Genomic DNA, 18,071 nt, shown 5'->3' with positions numbered 1-18,071 from the left:
TACGCAAAACAAACCACGTCCGAGTCACCCCAAAGTAGGTTTGTAATCTTACTTCCACTCCTCTGGTGGGTGGGCAAGTTCATACTTCTCCCTCACATTGGAGACACCCATATCCAAATGGAGCCAGTGAACCTCCTCTGACCGCAGGTGACTCAGGCGAAATCCATAGCAGGCCACGTGCTTTACTTTGTGACTGTCCACTATCTTCTGAATGATGCCCTAAAACATACCCCCCACAGAAATGACTGTTATAAACAAAAACTGCATGCTAGAAATTAATGCAATGTTCATTTCTTTCAGTTAATCACCAGAAATCTTTGGTAAAAAGAGTATCAATTTAAATAAATCACTTAATTTTACTTAGGAATTTTTCACAAATAGTATTTTTATGAACAAAGAAAAGTGTTTTTAAAACCACAAGAAGAGGCGCTGCCCCTTTCTTTATTGATTTCTGCAGCTCCACCGCTGCATCACCCCAACTCATCCACCCACATAGGCCACCCCTTGGGGGGCTTCCTAAGAATGAGACCTGTGGAGGGTTACACTTTCCAAACCAACAGTATTGCTGAGAACAAGCTGCAACCTTAGTATCATTAAAAAAAACACACACACACATACAATTAGGAATACAAAATTAAAGTCATGTTTCTGATAATATTGATGACATATAAAAAGCTACCTCAAGTTGGGCCTAACCATCTGCTCTCTACTGGTTAATATACAGCAATCCACAAGAGCCCCCAACCTAATGCTTCCAACATGTGTGTCCATGAGTTCAGAGGAGATGAGGGCAACCTCTGAAGGAGAGCATCAGAGAAGGCTCCCTAGAGAAGGCGGCATTTATCCCAAGCTGTGGCAAGGTGCTCTCAGAGGTATGGTAGTCACGTGTACACGTCTGTAAGTGGGCAACACACGTGGGAAGACCCACTTGGGAACACGACGGAAACCACAGGCCGTCCTCCCGTGAGGGCGTGGGAATCATAGTCCACTGCACTCTTCTCAATCTTTTAGGCCATTAATGTTTTCTTAAATGATGGAGATATTAACAAGAAAATGTCTATTAAGAAAAATCAGTACTGTCTACTAGAGAATGCACTGGTTTCTAACAATTAGCAATTAACTGAAGTTATCATATAACTTACAATGTAAAAGTTCTGCACACACTAGTATTTCTTTTCTGTGACACAATGCTGTTGATAAACAATTAAGGGTGTTCCCAACCCTACCCCAAAGAAGAGATAAATAACGTGTCCTGTATACAAAACTGTCAGGGACCCAGGGAGTCCACAGCACGGGCAGGGTATGTGCCATGCTCCCGTGCCATGCTCCCATGCCTGCTGACCACCCTTGTGGACTCCTCAGTCCCCAGCACAAGGCTGTGTATGCAGCCCAGGAGTGGCAGGGGGAAGACGAAGAGAAAGGACCCGGCTGGAAGAGCCATCCACAGCTTCAGAAGATGAACTCTCACTGGATCTATAGCCTACAGGACTCAGGCACGGGGACTGAAAGTGAAAATCGCATCCCACTCCTTGTGACTCCATGGACCATATGTTCCAAGGAACTCTCCAGGCCAGAATACTGGAGTGGGTAGCCTATCCCTTCTCCAGGGGATCTTCCCGACCCAGGAATCGAACCGGGGGCTCCAGCATCACAGGCGGATTCTTTACCAGCTGAGCCACCAGGGAAGGGGGACTGGGATGAGCATAAAGCATCCCTCTGGCTTCTGGATACAGGGCCGCTGTGAATTCAGTGCAGGCTGAGCACTACCAGAGGGCGTCCTGCGGGGCGTTGGGGGGGAACTGGGAGGGCAGAGCCCAGATCCCAACCCCAAGCTCGCCTGCAAACCTGTACTCTGGGGTGTGAGCTCTGCCTACAGGAAGGGACATCTTTTTCTGCTAATTCTCTGAAAGGCGACTTGTGCAGCCTCTCCTTGCCAACATCCAAATCCCTGGACTGCAAAGGACAGGAGCTGGCGCCTCTTTCAAGCTCGCACAAAAGTGCCTTTGTCTCCTGCTGCTGCTCTGCCAGCTCACTACCGAGAGCACACAGACTCTAGTCACCCAGCCATCCCTCCTCGACCCCACGTCCCCCAGTGGCAAGAGCTCCAGAGCAGCCCTGCTCCTGCGAGGGCTCCGCACCACGCCTGCGCCTCTCGTTCTGTTGCTGTGCTCCCGGTCGGGCAATCCCTCCACGCCCAGATGCAGGCAGGTACGGCAGGTGCAAACCATTCCTTACACTCATGCTTGCTGTCGACACCCCAGGAAGAACCCCACCTTCTCTGGGTGTCTGCCCTGGTGACCTCTCACACAGGTTACCCTCATGTCTCTGACTCGTGGGCACAAACTGGAGCCCACCTGCAGAGAAGCGGTGTAAATTACAGGGATTTGGTCCAAAAAATGTGGCGCTGACTAGGGGGGAAAGTAGGTTCCTAGTCTTGAGGTCTTAATGGAACAGACAGTATTTCTGTCAGTTCACTTGATCACACTGCCAGAAGACACCAGAATAATTTTAAGTCTGGGTTTGTGTAACCAGAGTCCCCATACTGTAGGATCTGGTACCTAAACCTAATCCTACAGTTAGCAATTTCACTCTCCACTAAAAAAAAAAGCAATAAACATAGACATTTCCTTTTATTTCACTTTTCATTATGCTTCCATATTGATTTCGGTTCTACTTCTCATTCTCCAGGACTCTCAGAAATGTCACTTCTCATTCCATAGGGACAGCAACCAAGACTGTGAGTATAGGAGGTACTTAAATATTTGATGTCGAATGCACATAAGTACTCAGTAACAAGTAATTCTGAGAACCAACTATGCGGTCTGGAGAACTGAACAACTTGAGAACTAAATGCTCAAACACTACCACATCCACAGAACACACGCAAACGCCAGTGTATATGTATGATTTCTGGGATACGTATCTTTAGAAAAGGGACTGTCTCTAGAGCACTGACAGGATGAGGGCTTTTAATACGCCACTCATGGGATCCAAATTAAACTTCTCATCCTGGCTTTAAAGGCTCATGATAAACTAGTCCTACAATACACAAAACAATACTTAGCTACTCTGTAACCTCTGCTGACTCATTTATATCACAGCCCAGGCCTTGGAGACACATAAGTTTTCCTGACTGAATTCTCATGTTAGACAGTCACAGGAAAGGGTTCTTCCCAAATTTGAAAATAAAAGAAGCCAGTGTCTGCATGGTGCTCACATCTCATCACGAACACAGCAATTCAGCCATTTTACTGCTGGGGGAGGCTTCTTTTCTTTTTTAGCTTCCCTGTTCTGGGGCAAAATGGGGATGGAAATGCAGGTAATCCTGCCACAAGCACCCTTCCAGCTGTCATCACACATGTACAAGCGCTGCTCAGAAACAGATGTGCGGGGTCCAGAGCTACTGACAGTGTGACATTTTGATAAGTACAGCCAAACTGCACACCAACAAAACTATACCAACCACAACTGACAACACTACAGACTGTCCTCCATCTTATGCCAACCCTGGATCTTAAAATGTTTATCAATTCATCTGTCAATGGACATCTAGGTTGCTTCCATGTTCTAGCTTTTGTAAATAGTGCTGCAAGGAACAATGGGATACACGTGTCTTTTTCCATTCTGGTTTCCTCAGGGTATATGCGTAGGAGTGGGATTGCTGGGTCATATGGTGGTTTTATTCCTAGTTTTTTAAGGAATCTCCATACCGTCTTCCATAGTGGCTGTATTAATTTACATTCCCACCAACAGTGCAAGAGCGTTCCCTTTTCTCCACACTCTCTCCAGCATTTATTGCTTGTAGACTTTTTGATGATGGCCATTCTGAGTGGTGTGAGGTGATATCTCAATGTAGTTTTGCTTTGCCTTTCTCTAATAATGAGCAATGTTGAGCATCTTTTCATGTGTTTGTTAAGTCATCCGTAGGTCTTCTTTGGAGAAATGTCTGTTTAGGTCTTTTTCCCACTTTTTGATTGGATTGTTTTCTGCATTGAGTTATATATGTATTTTGAAAATTAATCCTTTGTCAGTTGTTTCATTTGCTATTATTTTCTCCCATTCTGAGGGTTGTCTTTTCACCTTGCTTATAGTTTCCTTTGCTGGGCAAAAGCTTTTAAGTTTAGTCAGGTCCCACTTGTTTACTTTTGTTTTTATTTCTGTTACTCTAGAAAGTGGGTCATATAAAAAGGAATGCATTTGAGTCGGTTCTGATGAGGTAGACGAACCTAGAACCTATTATACAGAGTGAAGTGAGTCAGAAAGAGAAAGATAAATATCATTTTCTAACGCACATATACAGAATCTAGAAAAATGGTACTGAAGAATTTATTTACAGGGAGATACAGCAATGGAGATACAGGCATAGAGAACAGACTTATGGACATGGAGAGAGAGGAGGAGAGAGTGAGATATATGGAAAGAGTAACATGGAAACTTACATTACCATATGTAAAATCGACAGCCAACAGGAATTTGCTGTATGGCTTGGGAAACTCAAACAGGGGCTCTGTATCAACCTAGAGAGGTGGGATGGGGAGGGAGGTTCAAAAGGGAGGGGATATATGTATACCGATGGCTGATTCATGTTGAGGTTTGACAGAAAACAGAAAAATTCTGTAAAGCAATTATCCTTCGATAAAAACAGAAAAAGAAAAAAGAAATTCAGGAAGGCAAGGGTGTAGTGTGAAGATGAGAAAAGAAACAGATTCTGCCAGAGAAGCAAGAGCAAAGAGAAATGCTCAGGTACACATTTTAGAAAAATCACTCTGGCTCTAGAGAGGAGGAACAGCTAAAAAATAAAAGTTAAGGACACCTAACAAAAATAATTGCAGTATTTTAAGGGGAAAAATAAGTGGTTTGAATAAGGGGACTAGACACAAAAATGGATAGAAATAAATGTACTTTAAAAATATTTTGTAGGTAGAATAACCAAGATTTGGTGACCTTGAGAAGATATCCAATACGAGGATGAAAAAAAGGAGATTAATGCATTCTGCCTCAGATAGCTAAGTAGATGTTTATGTCATTCAGTGAAATACAAACTCACGTGAAAGCGGTTTGGAAACAGGACGTCAAAATAACAAGTACATTTCAATGGACTTTAGATTCAGCTTTTTAGACTATCCAAGTAGAAATGCCCAGTAAGCACTTGGTTATATGGGTCTGGAGTTCAGGCAAGTATGTTAATCGATTAATCACAGGGTAGGATCAGTATACTCTTATTAAATAAGCTAAATCAGGGCATTTCTAGTCACTCACTCATTTAATAAGTATTCATTGATAGCTACTTGGTCTGAACATTCTTGCAGATTTGGGGTTCTGAGGAAGGTAGACACAGTATCCATCCTTATAAGGCTTGGAAATTGGAGACAGAAGGTAGGAACCAATGGCAGTGGTACCTGAAGTTCTAACCATTTCAGTAAGTGGACTGAACTTGGTAGTGCACAATCAGCAAACAGCATTATTATTTAACCACCATTTCCTTCAACCATATTCTGTAAAATTTCCCTTATTTTTTTTCTTTTACAACAGTGAACATCTTTGCTAGGTCCTGTGGCTTTTAATCATTTCCATTTATATAAGGAATTATACTCCTTTAAATCATATATGGAGACTTTTTGTGTAATTCTGTAAGTGTATTGTATTATGAATCTAACCTAAACAGCGTCTGCTTCTTATTACAAATGACACTGAGAAAGAAAAGAGAACACTGAAAAACTTAAAAAAAAAAAGTTTATCAATTTGATGGACCAAGATGGGGGGGTGGGGGGTGGTTTGTTGTTAAAATTTTAATTTCCATGGTTACTAACTAGTGAGATGAAGCTGTCACTCGGTTTTTTCTGGAAGTTCCTGTTATGATTCGCTTGGTTCAATGTGGCCACTTGTCTTTTAGACAGTGCTCTCCAAGGAAGTGACCTTCTCCTTCCCTGGGTGGAGAGCACTCATGCAGCTCTGCCCTTCACGTCCATTTACTCACGATGTGTGCCCCTGCCCTATCATTCAGTGACCACCTGGAGAGCCAGGTGATCTGGTCTGGTGCCAGTGACGCAACCATGGCAGGACGTGAGCCTGACCCTTGAAAGTCAAAAGCTGAGCAGAAGGACGTGACAATGAACAATGCAGCAAGAGAATTTGTCTGTGAAGAAGGTGAGGCAGGGGACAAGAGAAAAGGGATATCGGATGCATTCAGGTATCTCCTCACAGATCACTGGTAGCACTTTGCTGTTTATTAGAGGAGATATCTGAGGCCATGAGCGTAATTCTCAACACTGTTCATCTCATCATTTCTACGAACAGCCAAGTGCACTCATCAGGACGACGTGTCTTTTATTATGTCCAGGGGTCACTGTTCTCAGTGCGCTCTCCTTCAGATGCTCTTCACATTCAGCAAACCAACAGGTTCCTACCATCTTCTCTGAGCACACCCGTACAGGTCAGAACCTATCATCACTCAGTTACCAAAACAAGATGCAGAAATCCAACCCTGCTCTGGGGAAGGCAGCACATCTCCTGCCCCTGGTCCAGCAGCAGACGCAGGGCCCTCCTAACAGTCCTCAGGACAAAGCAGGCACTTCTGTTTTCATGATCTGCAGTCACCCTTGATTCCTCGTTGCTGCCATAACAAATGGCCGCAAACTCAGGGACTTAACTAATACAAGTGTGTGACTGTCCAGCTGTGCAGACAAGTCTGAAGTGGCTGTCACTGAACTAAGACAAGGCATCAGCAAGGATGTGCTGTGTTCTGGAAGGTCCGGGACAGGTGACAAGGAGCCAATCCCATAGGTCCCTGGGGGCCCTGAAGAACAGGGAGCTCATGGGGCTTTTGAGCAGATTACTGACAAGGAGACTGGCATGTGAGAGGAAGAGACAGGAAGCAGGATGTAAAAGGGGGTGGTGCCAGGACAGACGGCCACAAGGCACAGTGGGAGAGGAGCAGGCGGGGGCTCCTGCAGGGCTGGCACGCTCACTCCAGAGAGGAAGGCGAGGAAGGCTCCGAGTGCGGGACTGATGCGCTCTGGCCCTCCTATCAACAGGACCGCTCAGGTGGCCGGGCTGTGAACAGACGGGGCAGGGACAACGGGGAAGGTGAGCGTCAGTCAGGAGACCCAGGGCTCCGAGAAAGGTGTGCAGGAGAGGCCCTGGGAGGTGTGGGTTCCAGGTACGTATAAAGACAACATGGACAGAACAAGCTAACATACTGGACGCTGGGTGTGAGCAAAAGCACACTGCAAGAAAGACACTGCAAGGGGCCTACTTACCTAAAAGAAGGGGAAACCCTTCATCTGAAGCACGGGATGGCTCTTCTGGAGGAACAAAAGTGAAGACAGAGAAGAGAGGCAGAGATACAGTGTGGGAGTGTCACGTCTTCAACTGAAGATGAGACCAGCCAGAACGGGGTGCCGTGTGGACTAAGCAGAGTGCGGGATGGAACCATGGCCACAGCTGCAAGGACTTACAAAGACCCAAGAGGCCAGAAGGGGCTGGCAGGTGGGGCCTGGGCCAGCCTCTAGCATTCACTACAGGACTTCCTTCCAGGTCCACATCTCTTCGCACTCCAATATGTCATTTACTTGAGTTTTCAAAGGCAGCCTACAGAATGAACTTTCCACGTCCTAATTGCTCTTACAGACACCTTCATCCCACATGTTGGTGGCTGACAATGTATCTGGTTTAGACTTCAGAGACACAAGGTGTTTCCCCCAGGGCCTCTGAAGACCCTGTTTCAGTGTTACCCTGCATCTGGCATCGCTGAGAACAGTCTGATGTAAACACCACCCTTTTTCCTAAGCAGGAGACTTCTCCGGGAGAATCTGGATCTTCTCCATACACTAACCTTGGCTCTTCTGCACTGACCCCAAACTTGTCTCCAGAGCTGCCTGGAACATGGCGCTGACACTCGCCCATGGTCAAGAGGAGTGACGTTTGTGGCTATGGGCTACTGATTACAGGCAGGACACAGGAGCCTGGATCCCTGTTGAGGAATCATGACTGGATTTACGACTTGCACCTGATGTTGGTGGCATGTGGCCACAGGGCGAGGCTGGTTATGGAGATGGAGCGTGCCCATGTGCCCATCTCACAGATCCTACCTCCTCACACCCAGGCACTGCACACACGGCTGGTGACGGCCGGGAATGTAAAGGCCACGAGGCCCAGGCCTGCGATGTCCAGAGCCCTTCAATGAGCACGGTCCTCCTACTGCGGCTGCTCTATACACTCCAGCTATTCACAGCAGAGGCCTGTGAATCCCATCAGCAACCACTATGCTATTAGTGTGTAATTAGCACATATATGTAATAGGAGTAAAATCTGTTAATTAAAGAAAACTCTGTGATGAATTATAACAAGAATTTTGAGTTTTCTTGGTAAAAAGGAATCTGCATAGGTTTTGGTTCTCCTGAGCCAAGCAGCCTCTCAGAAAACTACTTTCTACAGAGCACAGCTGTCCAGCAGGGACATAAAGCAGGCCACGTACACCGTTTAAAAATTTCTAATGGCCGCATTAAAAAACTGTAAAAAGGTACAAGTGAATTTAATTTTAATGATAATCTCCTTTAACCTAGTATGCCAAGAACAAAACTAACAGATTACTGATGAGGTATTTTACATTCCTTTTTCATACTAAATCTTGAAATCTAGGGTTTATTTTTACTTTGTTGTTGTTCAGTCGCTAAGTTGTATCCAACTCTCTGTCACCCCATGGACTGCAGCATACCAGGCTCCCCTGTCCTTCACTATCTCCCGGAGTTTACACAAACTCATGTCCATTGAATCAGTGATGCTATCTAACCATCTCATCCTCTGCCACCCCCTTCTCCTGCCTTCAATCTTTCCCAGTATCATGGTCTTTTTCTACTAAGTCGGCTCTTCGCATCAGGTGGCCAAAGTATTGCAGTTTCAGCTTCGGTCCTTCCCAATACACTTAGAATACATCAAGTCAGACAGCTACACTCAAGTATTCAGTAGTGGCATACAGCTATATCGGGCAGTGCAGCAACAGGGTCTGAGACTCAATCTAATTACCAAGCAACTCTAGATAACGATAAGCTATCGCCTTTCAGAAAATGGTTGGCCTTTAGATCCGTCTTAATTTACATGAAAATCCTGCATTTTCAGATGTTATAGCACTAGATGAAAGTGGGTTATGAGTAATTCCCACCTGCCATCACATTGATCCAGTGTCATGTGGATTTCATGCTACTCCCGGGGAAGGCTGAGGTCAATGCATGCCAATCGAGGTTTCTTTGCCTCATGCTGAAAATCAATCACCAACTGCTAAGACTTGCTAAATTCTAAACACTGATCAATTACTGTGAAGTACAACAACTTGCTCTTTGGCCTCACAGATTTGCTAATATTGATCTTCATAGAAGTCTGAGAAATACGTTCTCATAACTTATGTATTTTTATCTGATTTAAATTTTTCTTCACAATACAAATGTTTTGATGCTGGTAAGGTTCTGCTGCTGCTGCTAAGGTTCTAACACTGGCTAAAGGCCGACACGTGCCCAGTGATCACTGGTTCCTTCCACGGTATGAATCCTCTCATGTGCAGCACGTTTATTAAAACCACAGCACATCTGTCACGGAGCCTTCCCAAAGTGAAACTCCTGATGTAAGAAACTCTTAACATCTCCTAAATGTCTTGGGAAATTCATAACCTTTGAAAGGCTCCCCTCCTGCACAAATACTCTGAACTCTATTAAGGTTGATGCAATGGTTTAAAGAATTTCCTCTCTTGTATCTGAAATTTATACAACTACAAAATGCCCTAACAGCCTTCCCATAAATGTTACATTTACAAGGTTTCCTCTCCAGAGATTGCATTTATAAGGTTAAATATGAAACAGAGCTATAGACAAACTAGAAAAAGTCAGCAAGTGTCATAAAGTTTGTGAAAAGAGACTATTTCAAGTACAGCACATGGATAGATACTAATGCATATTTCAATCCTAAGTGAATGACTCTCCTTTTAATAATCCATTTGAAGAGTCAGTATTATAGTACCACAGAGGTAACAATATTACATATAATTTATATGTAATATATAGCCTTAAAGTCTAAGTTCTACCACTTCCTTTATTGTGCTTAAAAATAGTTAAGGCATATAAGTTAACGAGTAGTAAATTAATCTCGTTATAATAAAAGGGAAGGAGTATATCTGATGGTCCTCCTCACTGGATGCTTGTCCTCCTTAAAGATGAATATGGACTAAGCAGAGGAGCAGCAGGGAGGAGGGCCTTCCTCAACACTGGATCAAATAAACATCCTGACCGCTTACATTTCAAACTCGGTTTTCTGAGATTCTGGTGCTCACCCCATCCTCTCAGCCCGCTCTGCCTACAGTGCTGCCCCCCCACAGCTCTTCACCACCCACTCTCACCAGCACCCGGAGGAAGCCCCGTCCAGTGACTCCCTTGTGCCCGTGCAGTGACGCCCTGCGGGCCTGGCCACTGGGGCCCAGGGAAGTGCCGTCCGCACCGCGCTGAGGTTAAGGCCCCTGGGACCCCACCCACAACAGACTGGAGGCTATCCAGGCAGGATCTTTCACATCCCCAGAACCTCGTCAGGCGTGTGTATACAGGAGACATTTGTTTTTTAAGAATCTGTCCTGTCTGGAATCGTGCAAAGAGATTCAAAATTACACTTTCTAGAAAACAATTTATTTCCACAGAATTTTAGTTGTTTTGTTTCCTACATACTTCAAGAATTTTTTTCTAAAACACAGGAAAGAAAAACAAGTCAATGGCATTATATATGATGCAGTTATTTTTCTAAGAAATTTTACATAAAACTCTAGTCAGTCACATATTAACTCAGTAAGCACTACAGAGAAAAGCTAGCATCACTGATATACTGGAATAACAATTATTACCCTGCCTTCTCGGTGTGTGCCATTAACATTAAACCTAAACACACACTGAGGGTGTATCCCAGGAAAACATACTCACCCTGACGTCGGTTGCATCTCCATGCCTGATAATACTGGCCCAAGTGGTTGGCTCACTGTTGCTTTCAAAATAATGAAAGACCTTTAATACTCGCTCCATGGTCCCAGGAGAACGCTCCACACCAGTTCCCAGGTGAATCTTGGTACTTGAACTCGGCGTGTGATTCAAGTTTGGGTCAAGGTAAGCAGCGGCCATTCTTTTGCTAGATGCTAGGTATCTGTCATATTCTGGAAAAGAAAATAAGTTTTATCAGTGTACAATATTTGAAATCCACTGGTTAAAACGTATTGTACTGATACACTAACGTAACAACATTGTTCTTTGTTCTCTCCCTATGATGTGTTGTATGTAGGTGAGCCTGAGGAGACCTGAGACCTGAACCCAGATAATCACTGTTTTCCACCACCAGCCCCCTCCCACCACCCCCACCACCTCCACCCAGAGCAGCACCTGATTCACAGCAGCATAATAAATATTTGTTAAACAAATTACTACAAGTCTGGGAACTTATTTCACCTCTGTTCAAAAGTTGCTGTTATCTATAAACCGTGTAACAACACCACCACCCCCTTTAAATCACAGACTCTAAATTTGTCAGAAATATCTCAAAGGAAAGCAAAATGTGTTAATTTTACTGCCTAGTTTCAAAATCTTTTATTTTAGTGATCTCTTTTGCTCCCCAAATTAGACAGTAAGGATGAATAAATATAGTATCAACTGCTTCCTGAAAAGAAACATTCCATCTTTGGAGTGGTCAGAAGAAATGATACACTAGTGATAAAAAAATTACTACAGTTGACCCTTTAATAAGGCAAGTTTGAACTGCCCAGGCCCACTTCTATGCAGATCTTTTTCAATGGTAAATAAACACTAGAGACCTACACAATCCCTGGTTGGCTGAATCCCCAGAAGTGGAAATGCAGGTACAGAGGAGCCCTCACACAGGGGGCTGAGCACAAGTTACACGTGGACTTTCCCTGCACGAGGGATGGCACCCTTACTCTACGCTGCTCCCGGGTCAGCAAGATGCATGATAGGGAGCGTGTCAGGGAGGTGCTAAACCAGAAACAATGCACAATCTAGATACCCCTGTGGCCAAAACTCAATGGCAAAATCCTTCATAAACCTCTAAAAAAGTAGGTCTAAACTTTTTTAGAGGATAAACCATTGTGATGTCACCATAATAGAAGCTGCTTTCCATGATAGAATGTGGTTCTGCTTTTTCAATTTGAGCTTTGACTTGCTTGTCAAAATTCCATTTGTGCTATGAACTCTCAAATTGGCCAACACCTCCACCTTATCAAGCCTTCCTTGACCTTTCTGGACAGTTCCATGTGCAAGTCTGTTAACCACCACCCACCCTTAGTGGTGGTGTTCCTATCTGTCTTTCTGCAGGACTGAGGATTCAGAGAGCCTGGCATGTGGGTTGGTCAGTCTGTGGGACGGTGTCCACTATGGAAAGAGAAGTCCTAAGTGTTGCTCTCTGCTATACTGACTCCTCTGCTTCCAAACAATTAAGAGAATTCTCTGCTGTTTGTGTGGTTCTCTACTTGGTTTTGGCCCATGGCTGAAGACGTACAACTAGGGCTGCCAACTCTCTGTCTGCCTTCGCCCTCCTTCACCAGAGAGGTGGGCTCCAACTGGAGTTTGTATCTGTAGCCTTCTGCAATCTGTGGGGCTGGCTGCATTTTTTAGACCTTTTCAAGATTAACCAGTTACAGGTACCTGCTACTTATACACACTATAGAATATCTTTTTCAAAAAACTATCAAGGAAGAAGAAATGAAAAGGTTTCTAAAGTTGGCTTACTTGTGTAATTTAGACCCCTGTTCTTCAAACCATCAGTGGTAAATGACCAGCTCTGTTTTCATTTCCAACCTGTCACAAACCAATACTTTGTAAAATACAATGGGGAGGAATTTCTAGAAAAATGAAATTTAAAAATAGAAGACATACAAAAGCCAAGCACAAAACTTCTATCATTAGAGTCAATGAACATAAAACTACCATCAAGTTGCTACGGTTTCCAGACGCCTGTGCCAGATTCTGCCCTTACTTGGTCCTACACTGTGGACAGTCCCAGCAGAGCCCCAATCTGTGGGCCACCGCCAGTCAAGTCCCCGCTCAGGCACCAGGCTGCCTGGGGCAGCAAGAGGCCAGTGCCCACTGGACTAGGAAACGGGAAAGCGGACGGACTGTCAGTGGCAGCTGCTGACCTTCCAGCTTCAGGACTCCCTTTCACTCGCACACTAACTTCTTTCTTGGGAGAAGCAAGGCAATCCCAAGGCAGGTAGGTGTAAGGACACAGGAGCTGACAAGCCTTGGCACTGACCGCGAGGTTCACTGCACAATCCAATATTAATGCTCCGTAAGAGAACATAAGAAAAAGGAAGAAAAGTACGAGGACCACAACAAGAATCTTACTCCAGAGCTGCCTTGCTTATACTCACTGTACCTACTAAGATCCCACCAAGAGAGTAATCTCAGTAAGCTTGTGATGAGCTGGCCCTTTAATAAAACTGGAGATGCTTGCCAAACTATGAGAAGCGAAGAAGGCAAATCGCTACAGCTAAATTTTTTTTTTTAATTAATGACATCAACTAGTTTGAAGAGTTTTAAGAATTTGATAACCCTAAAGTAAATCCTTAAACAACCTAGACAAGTGTGAAAATTTTCTCCTTAATTTTGTTCTTTCACCCATGATTTGGGTTTATTTTCTCATAAAATGACTAACCTGAGTATCCTAAATGTCCCACAATGATTTTACTAGACAGAGAAGCTAACATTATTTAAATGTTTGATATTGTAACATGGAAGGATATATATGAAACTCCAATACTCTGGCCACCTAATGTGAAGAACTGACTCATTGGAAAAGACACTGATGCTGGGAAAGACTGAAGGCAGGAGGAGAAGGGGACGACAGAGGATGAGATGGTTGGATGGCATCACTGACTCAATGGACATGAGTTTGAGCAGGCTCTGGGAGTTGGTGATGGACAGGGAAGCCTGGTGTGCTACAGTGCATGGGGTCACAAAGAGTCAGACACAACTGAGTGACTGGACTGAACAGAACTTGGTATTATAATGTCAGTGTGTTACAGTTTATATTTTCAAACTCGCCCCTTTCCTAGTGCTCTTCTTCCAATGTGACTCTGACACCTCTTTCAAGAGGCATAGTCTATGTTCCTTCCCCTCAAACTTGAACTGGCTCAAGACTAGGCTAAGATACACCCTAAGCTAGGTCATTAAAGGCAACACCAAAAAAAAAAAAATGGAAAGAAGGAACCAAGGTTCCTATGGTGCCTTTGGGATGTTCACTCACGAATTCCACCACCACACTAGACAGAAGTTCCAGCAACCCAAGATCAGAGCTCCAAGAACCACAGCTCCAGCTGAGCTTCCCACTGATGGCTGGCATCACCTCTGGAAAACTGAGACAGAGCCACCTTGAAAGACCGCCAGGCTCCCAAATGTGCTGCTGCAGATAACACCACACAGAAGAGATGAGCCGGCCCTGCTGAGCCCTGCCCAGACTGCAGACCTGAACAGAACAAAAAACTCGCGTCATCTGAAGCCATTACGCGTCAGATGTCTTGTTTTCAGCAACAGACAAGTGATTCAGTGTATGTTCAGCTAACGTATGCAGCAGTGCTTCTTCCTTCACCTGGAAGTATGGGACACAAAATGACAACCAGAAGCTGTGTGGACAACGCTGGCCTCCTTCTTTGCACTGTTGAAGATACAGAGTGAGCGTCTTTTCAGTGCCTGGGCAAACGCCACATGCCTTCCCAAGTCTGGGTCACTTTCCTTCCACATTTTATTCTTTGTAATTTCAATGTCATGAAACACCTGAGTTTCTCTAACACAAACTTTTTGCCACATCACTTCCTTAGTGACCTCTGTTCCTGTCACAGTTCTTTTCTTCACTTATGTCAATAAGATATAAAAGACACCTACCTTTACTAAGTTCTGTTGGCTGCAAATCCAGAACGTCTGGCTCAAAAGCAAAGTCAGCACTCCTAGAGTTGGCTGTTTTTTTCTGTAACTTCATGTATGTTCGATTAGAGTCCTACAAAGTTATTTCCACCGGGTAGTAAAAGTTTTTGCCATACTGTGTACTTAATTTCTAAGATCCCTAATTAGTTAGAGATATTGGAGACTTAAAAAAAAAAATCCTAAGGAAATCAAGAATGGCAAAATATAACATATATCTTCTTTATAAAACCCAAATTAATAGTGTGCTGATAAGATAAATGTATTTCAGATGGAAAACTAACAGCATTCAGAGTATGATAACCTATTTGTTTATATTTTAACTGTGACCTGTCGTGGTGACAGAAATCAACTTAGGTTTCCTTTCCGGGGGCACCGACTGCAAGGGGCCAGAAGGGAGGCTGCTGGGAGTTGATAACCTTCCAACACGGATTCGGAAGGAGGCAGAAAACCTGGGCCAGGCTATGTGAGATTTATGTACTTTACTGTATGGATGCTGTAACTTCAATTACACATCTTTATTTACAAATATGAGAACAAAAAAGGTTTGTCAGAAGACTCTTATCCAACAACTGACCAAAAGAAAGACGCAGTGCCAAAGCACACTAGTTAAAATTAATTGCCCAAGCCACAGTTACAAGCCCAGCACAGAAGCAGTTCACACGGACACACCTTATAAATGCCGACTGTTCTCGACATCTGCATTTCTGCCTCTGCCACTCTCTTACTGGCACATGCATGTGCTATTTTGAAAAACAAATAAAATGTGTGATGCTTGCAAATATGAAAGTACTCATTTACCATCTTTTATGAAAGGAGTTTTTAACTGCATTTATGATATATGGCCATACATATGCACATGTATGCATACTCAAGACAGATGTCTTTTAAGACTCTATTGAAAAATATGGGACATTATCGCCAAAAAATGCAAAGACACTAATAAGCACAAATTTTTACACGTGGCTGCAAAATTCATTTTTCCTTAAAACTGACACATGAAACCTAGCTCTAAGATTAACAGTCTAGCCAGTACCAACATTCATTACAAATAATTAAAACTGCCACTTACTGAGTGGCTCTACATGCAAGGCATAAACACACACTGTCTCATTTAATTTCATTTTCACCACAACTGTTAGAGGCGCACAGTCCTAGCTCCATTAGCAGGTGTAAAGTCTAAAATAAAAGTCACTATATTCCAGGAACACAAAGCTACTCAGTGGCTGGGTTGTGACCGTCTGAGACTGAAGCTCTGAAAACTCTTTCAGGTCAGGTACACTGCAGGGGCCCATCAGTCTGGCCTGACGACATTCTCTGCCCCTAGAACCCTGAAGCTCAGTGACACGGCCCACTGCTCTCAGCACGCGTGGCTCTTCACCACTGCGTCCCAGCAACACTGGCAAGCGCTGAGCGCACACGATGGATCACGAGTGACAGGAAGAATGCTGTGTAAAGCAGGTCCCCGGCCTGCACAGGGACTGTCAGGGAGAAAGCCTGTGAGCTGCACGTCCTGTCGCAGGCACACGTCTGCCACAACTTCTCTGGCGTTGACTGGCCATGGTGAAGTCACACGACAGGAGAAGGGCCATCTCCCCAGCGTTGCTGGTGGCATTCAATAAGCAGCTACTGGGATGAAAAGAACGGACGGCAGTGTGGCTGGCTGGAACGCTGGACAGAATGGGTGCCTGGGTGAACCTGGGCCACACGACACAACCCCCCGCAGGTCTCCTGGGAACACCCTGTCTCCCTGGAGCCAGGTGAATCCCAATTACTAACGAACACATTAAACATGACAGACTTTCTCAAACACTTCTTTGTCACTAACTAAATCTCCCAGATGAAAGAAACATAGTTACAATATTTTTCTGTATTATTTTATAATTAAAATACTTAACGATGTAAATTAAAGTAGAATTCATCACAGCAGATGATAAAAATCAATGTAGAAAACCTACATTAAATTATTCCTTCAGCGCTTCTAAGTTCACGTCTAATACACCACACACAGCATCAAAAAGCTTCACCTGTTTAGGAAGAAATTCCTTCAAGGAGTCCTTCACACAGTAGGATTGCCACTACCTGATCGCCCCTCTCACACAGTTGACTCGTCTCTTTCGCACGGCATCCCTACGCGGTGGCGCCCATCAGTCACCTCACTTACACGTGTGGTCACTAAGGCACCGAGGTTAGGCAACTGCCCCAAGTCACACAGCTGCGAGTGTGCACGCTCACTTCCACACCAGATCCCAGCCGGTCCAGGGGCGAGCCACAGAGCCTCAGCACAGCACATAGGGGGTGTGCAAGCCCCTGCACAAATGGACCCCACACCAACCCCTAGGCAAGTTCGGTCAGCTAGGTTACCTGCACCAAAATCACTGAACTACCTTATAATTTTATTTAGTATGTCCTGTACTTTCCACCTACTAACTCAGCCTTCCCCGGACCTGCATGTAATGCACTTTTCCAGGAACCCCTAATGAGAGGTCCTCCCGAGAAAGGCCAGCACAGACAAGTGCACTGAGCACATAGTGCTGGGAGAGGCCAGGGAAAGGAAAGGTCCAGCTCAGACGTGGGACATGGCCGGGTTCCTGCACAAGGTGAGTTCCAAGCTGGGATCCTGAGAGCGGGTGTCAAAGCCTAAACCTGACACAAGACAAGGCGGCTGGTGTGGGGAGAGCGCCCTGGGGGCCAACACGAGGCCAGCGTGGCTTCAAACTCAATCAGCAGGGGAGCAGGACAAGGCCCGGTGGCAGAGGCAGGTTCAGAACCTGGTTGGTGTTGGGGTTTGCACCTGGGCAGGCATTTAAGTCTGTTTGGACCAATCTGAAGGCTTCTGTTATAATCCAGACAGGACTGACTATGGCCTGAGACCAAAGATTTGAAAGCTATAAAAATATCCAAGAGGACAGGATTGATCAAACTGCATTTGTAAGACTGAAGGAGACAGCAGCCATTTTTCTGGCTTGGCCAGCTAGGTGGGAAAGTGATAGCACTCCACTGAGATAAGGAACACAAGAGGGGCAGACCTGTTGGTGGAGGGAGCTGGGCAGGAAGGAAAAGATCAATTCCACTTGGTATTTGTTACTGGGAACAACTCGGGTCCAAACGACTGAGCTCAAG

General features: G+C 44.7%; 1 protein-coding gene across 37 annotated transcripts in view; it reads right to left on the bottom strand.

Moving 5' to 3' along the window:
- The window catches only part of PTK2 (protein tyrosine kinase 2), a 189,603-nt gene that overhangs the window by 114,724 nt on the left and 56,808 nt on the right, over positions 1–18,071 (bottom strand). For 27 of the 37 annotated variants that reach the window (XR_011259146.1, XM_069600897.1, XM_069600887.1 and 24 more), the window contains 2 exons: positions 10,953–11,179; positions 53–219 (listed from right to left, as the gene is read on the bottom strand). Coding sequence is in view for 36 of the 37 variants with exons in the window: in XM_069600882.1 (XP_069456983.1) it covers positions 53–219; positions 10,953–11,179 (394 nt within the window). In the remaining variant the exon portion in view is untranslated. The remainder of the gene's footprint in view (positions 1–52; positions 220–10,952; positions 11,180–18,071) is intronic. The other 10 variants (XM_069600909.1, XM_069600911.1, XM_069600915.1 and 7 more) reach the window with 1 other exon arrangement.

The sequence above is a fragment of the Ovis canadensis genome, chromosome 9, assembly GCF_042477335.2.
Source record: "Ovis canadensis isolate MfBH-ARS-UI-01 breed Bighorn chromosome 9, ARS-UI_OviCan_v2, whole genome shotgun sequence".
Lineage (NCBI taxonomy): Eukaryota > Metazoa > Chordata > Mammalia > Artiodactyla > Bovidae > Ovis > Ovis canadensis.
This window is presented reverse-complemented; position numbering and strand designations above follow the sequence as displayed.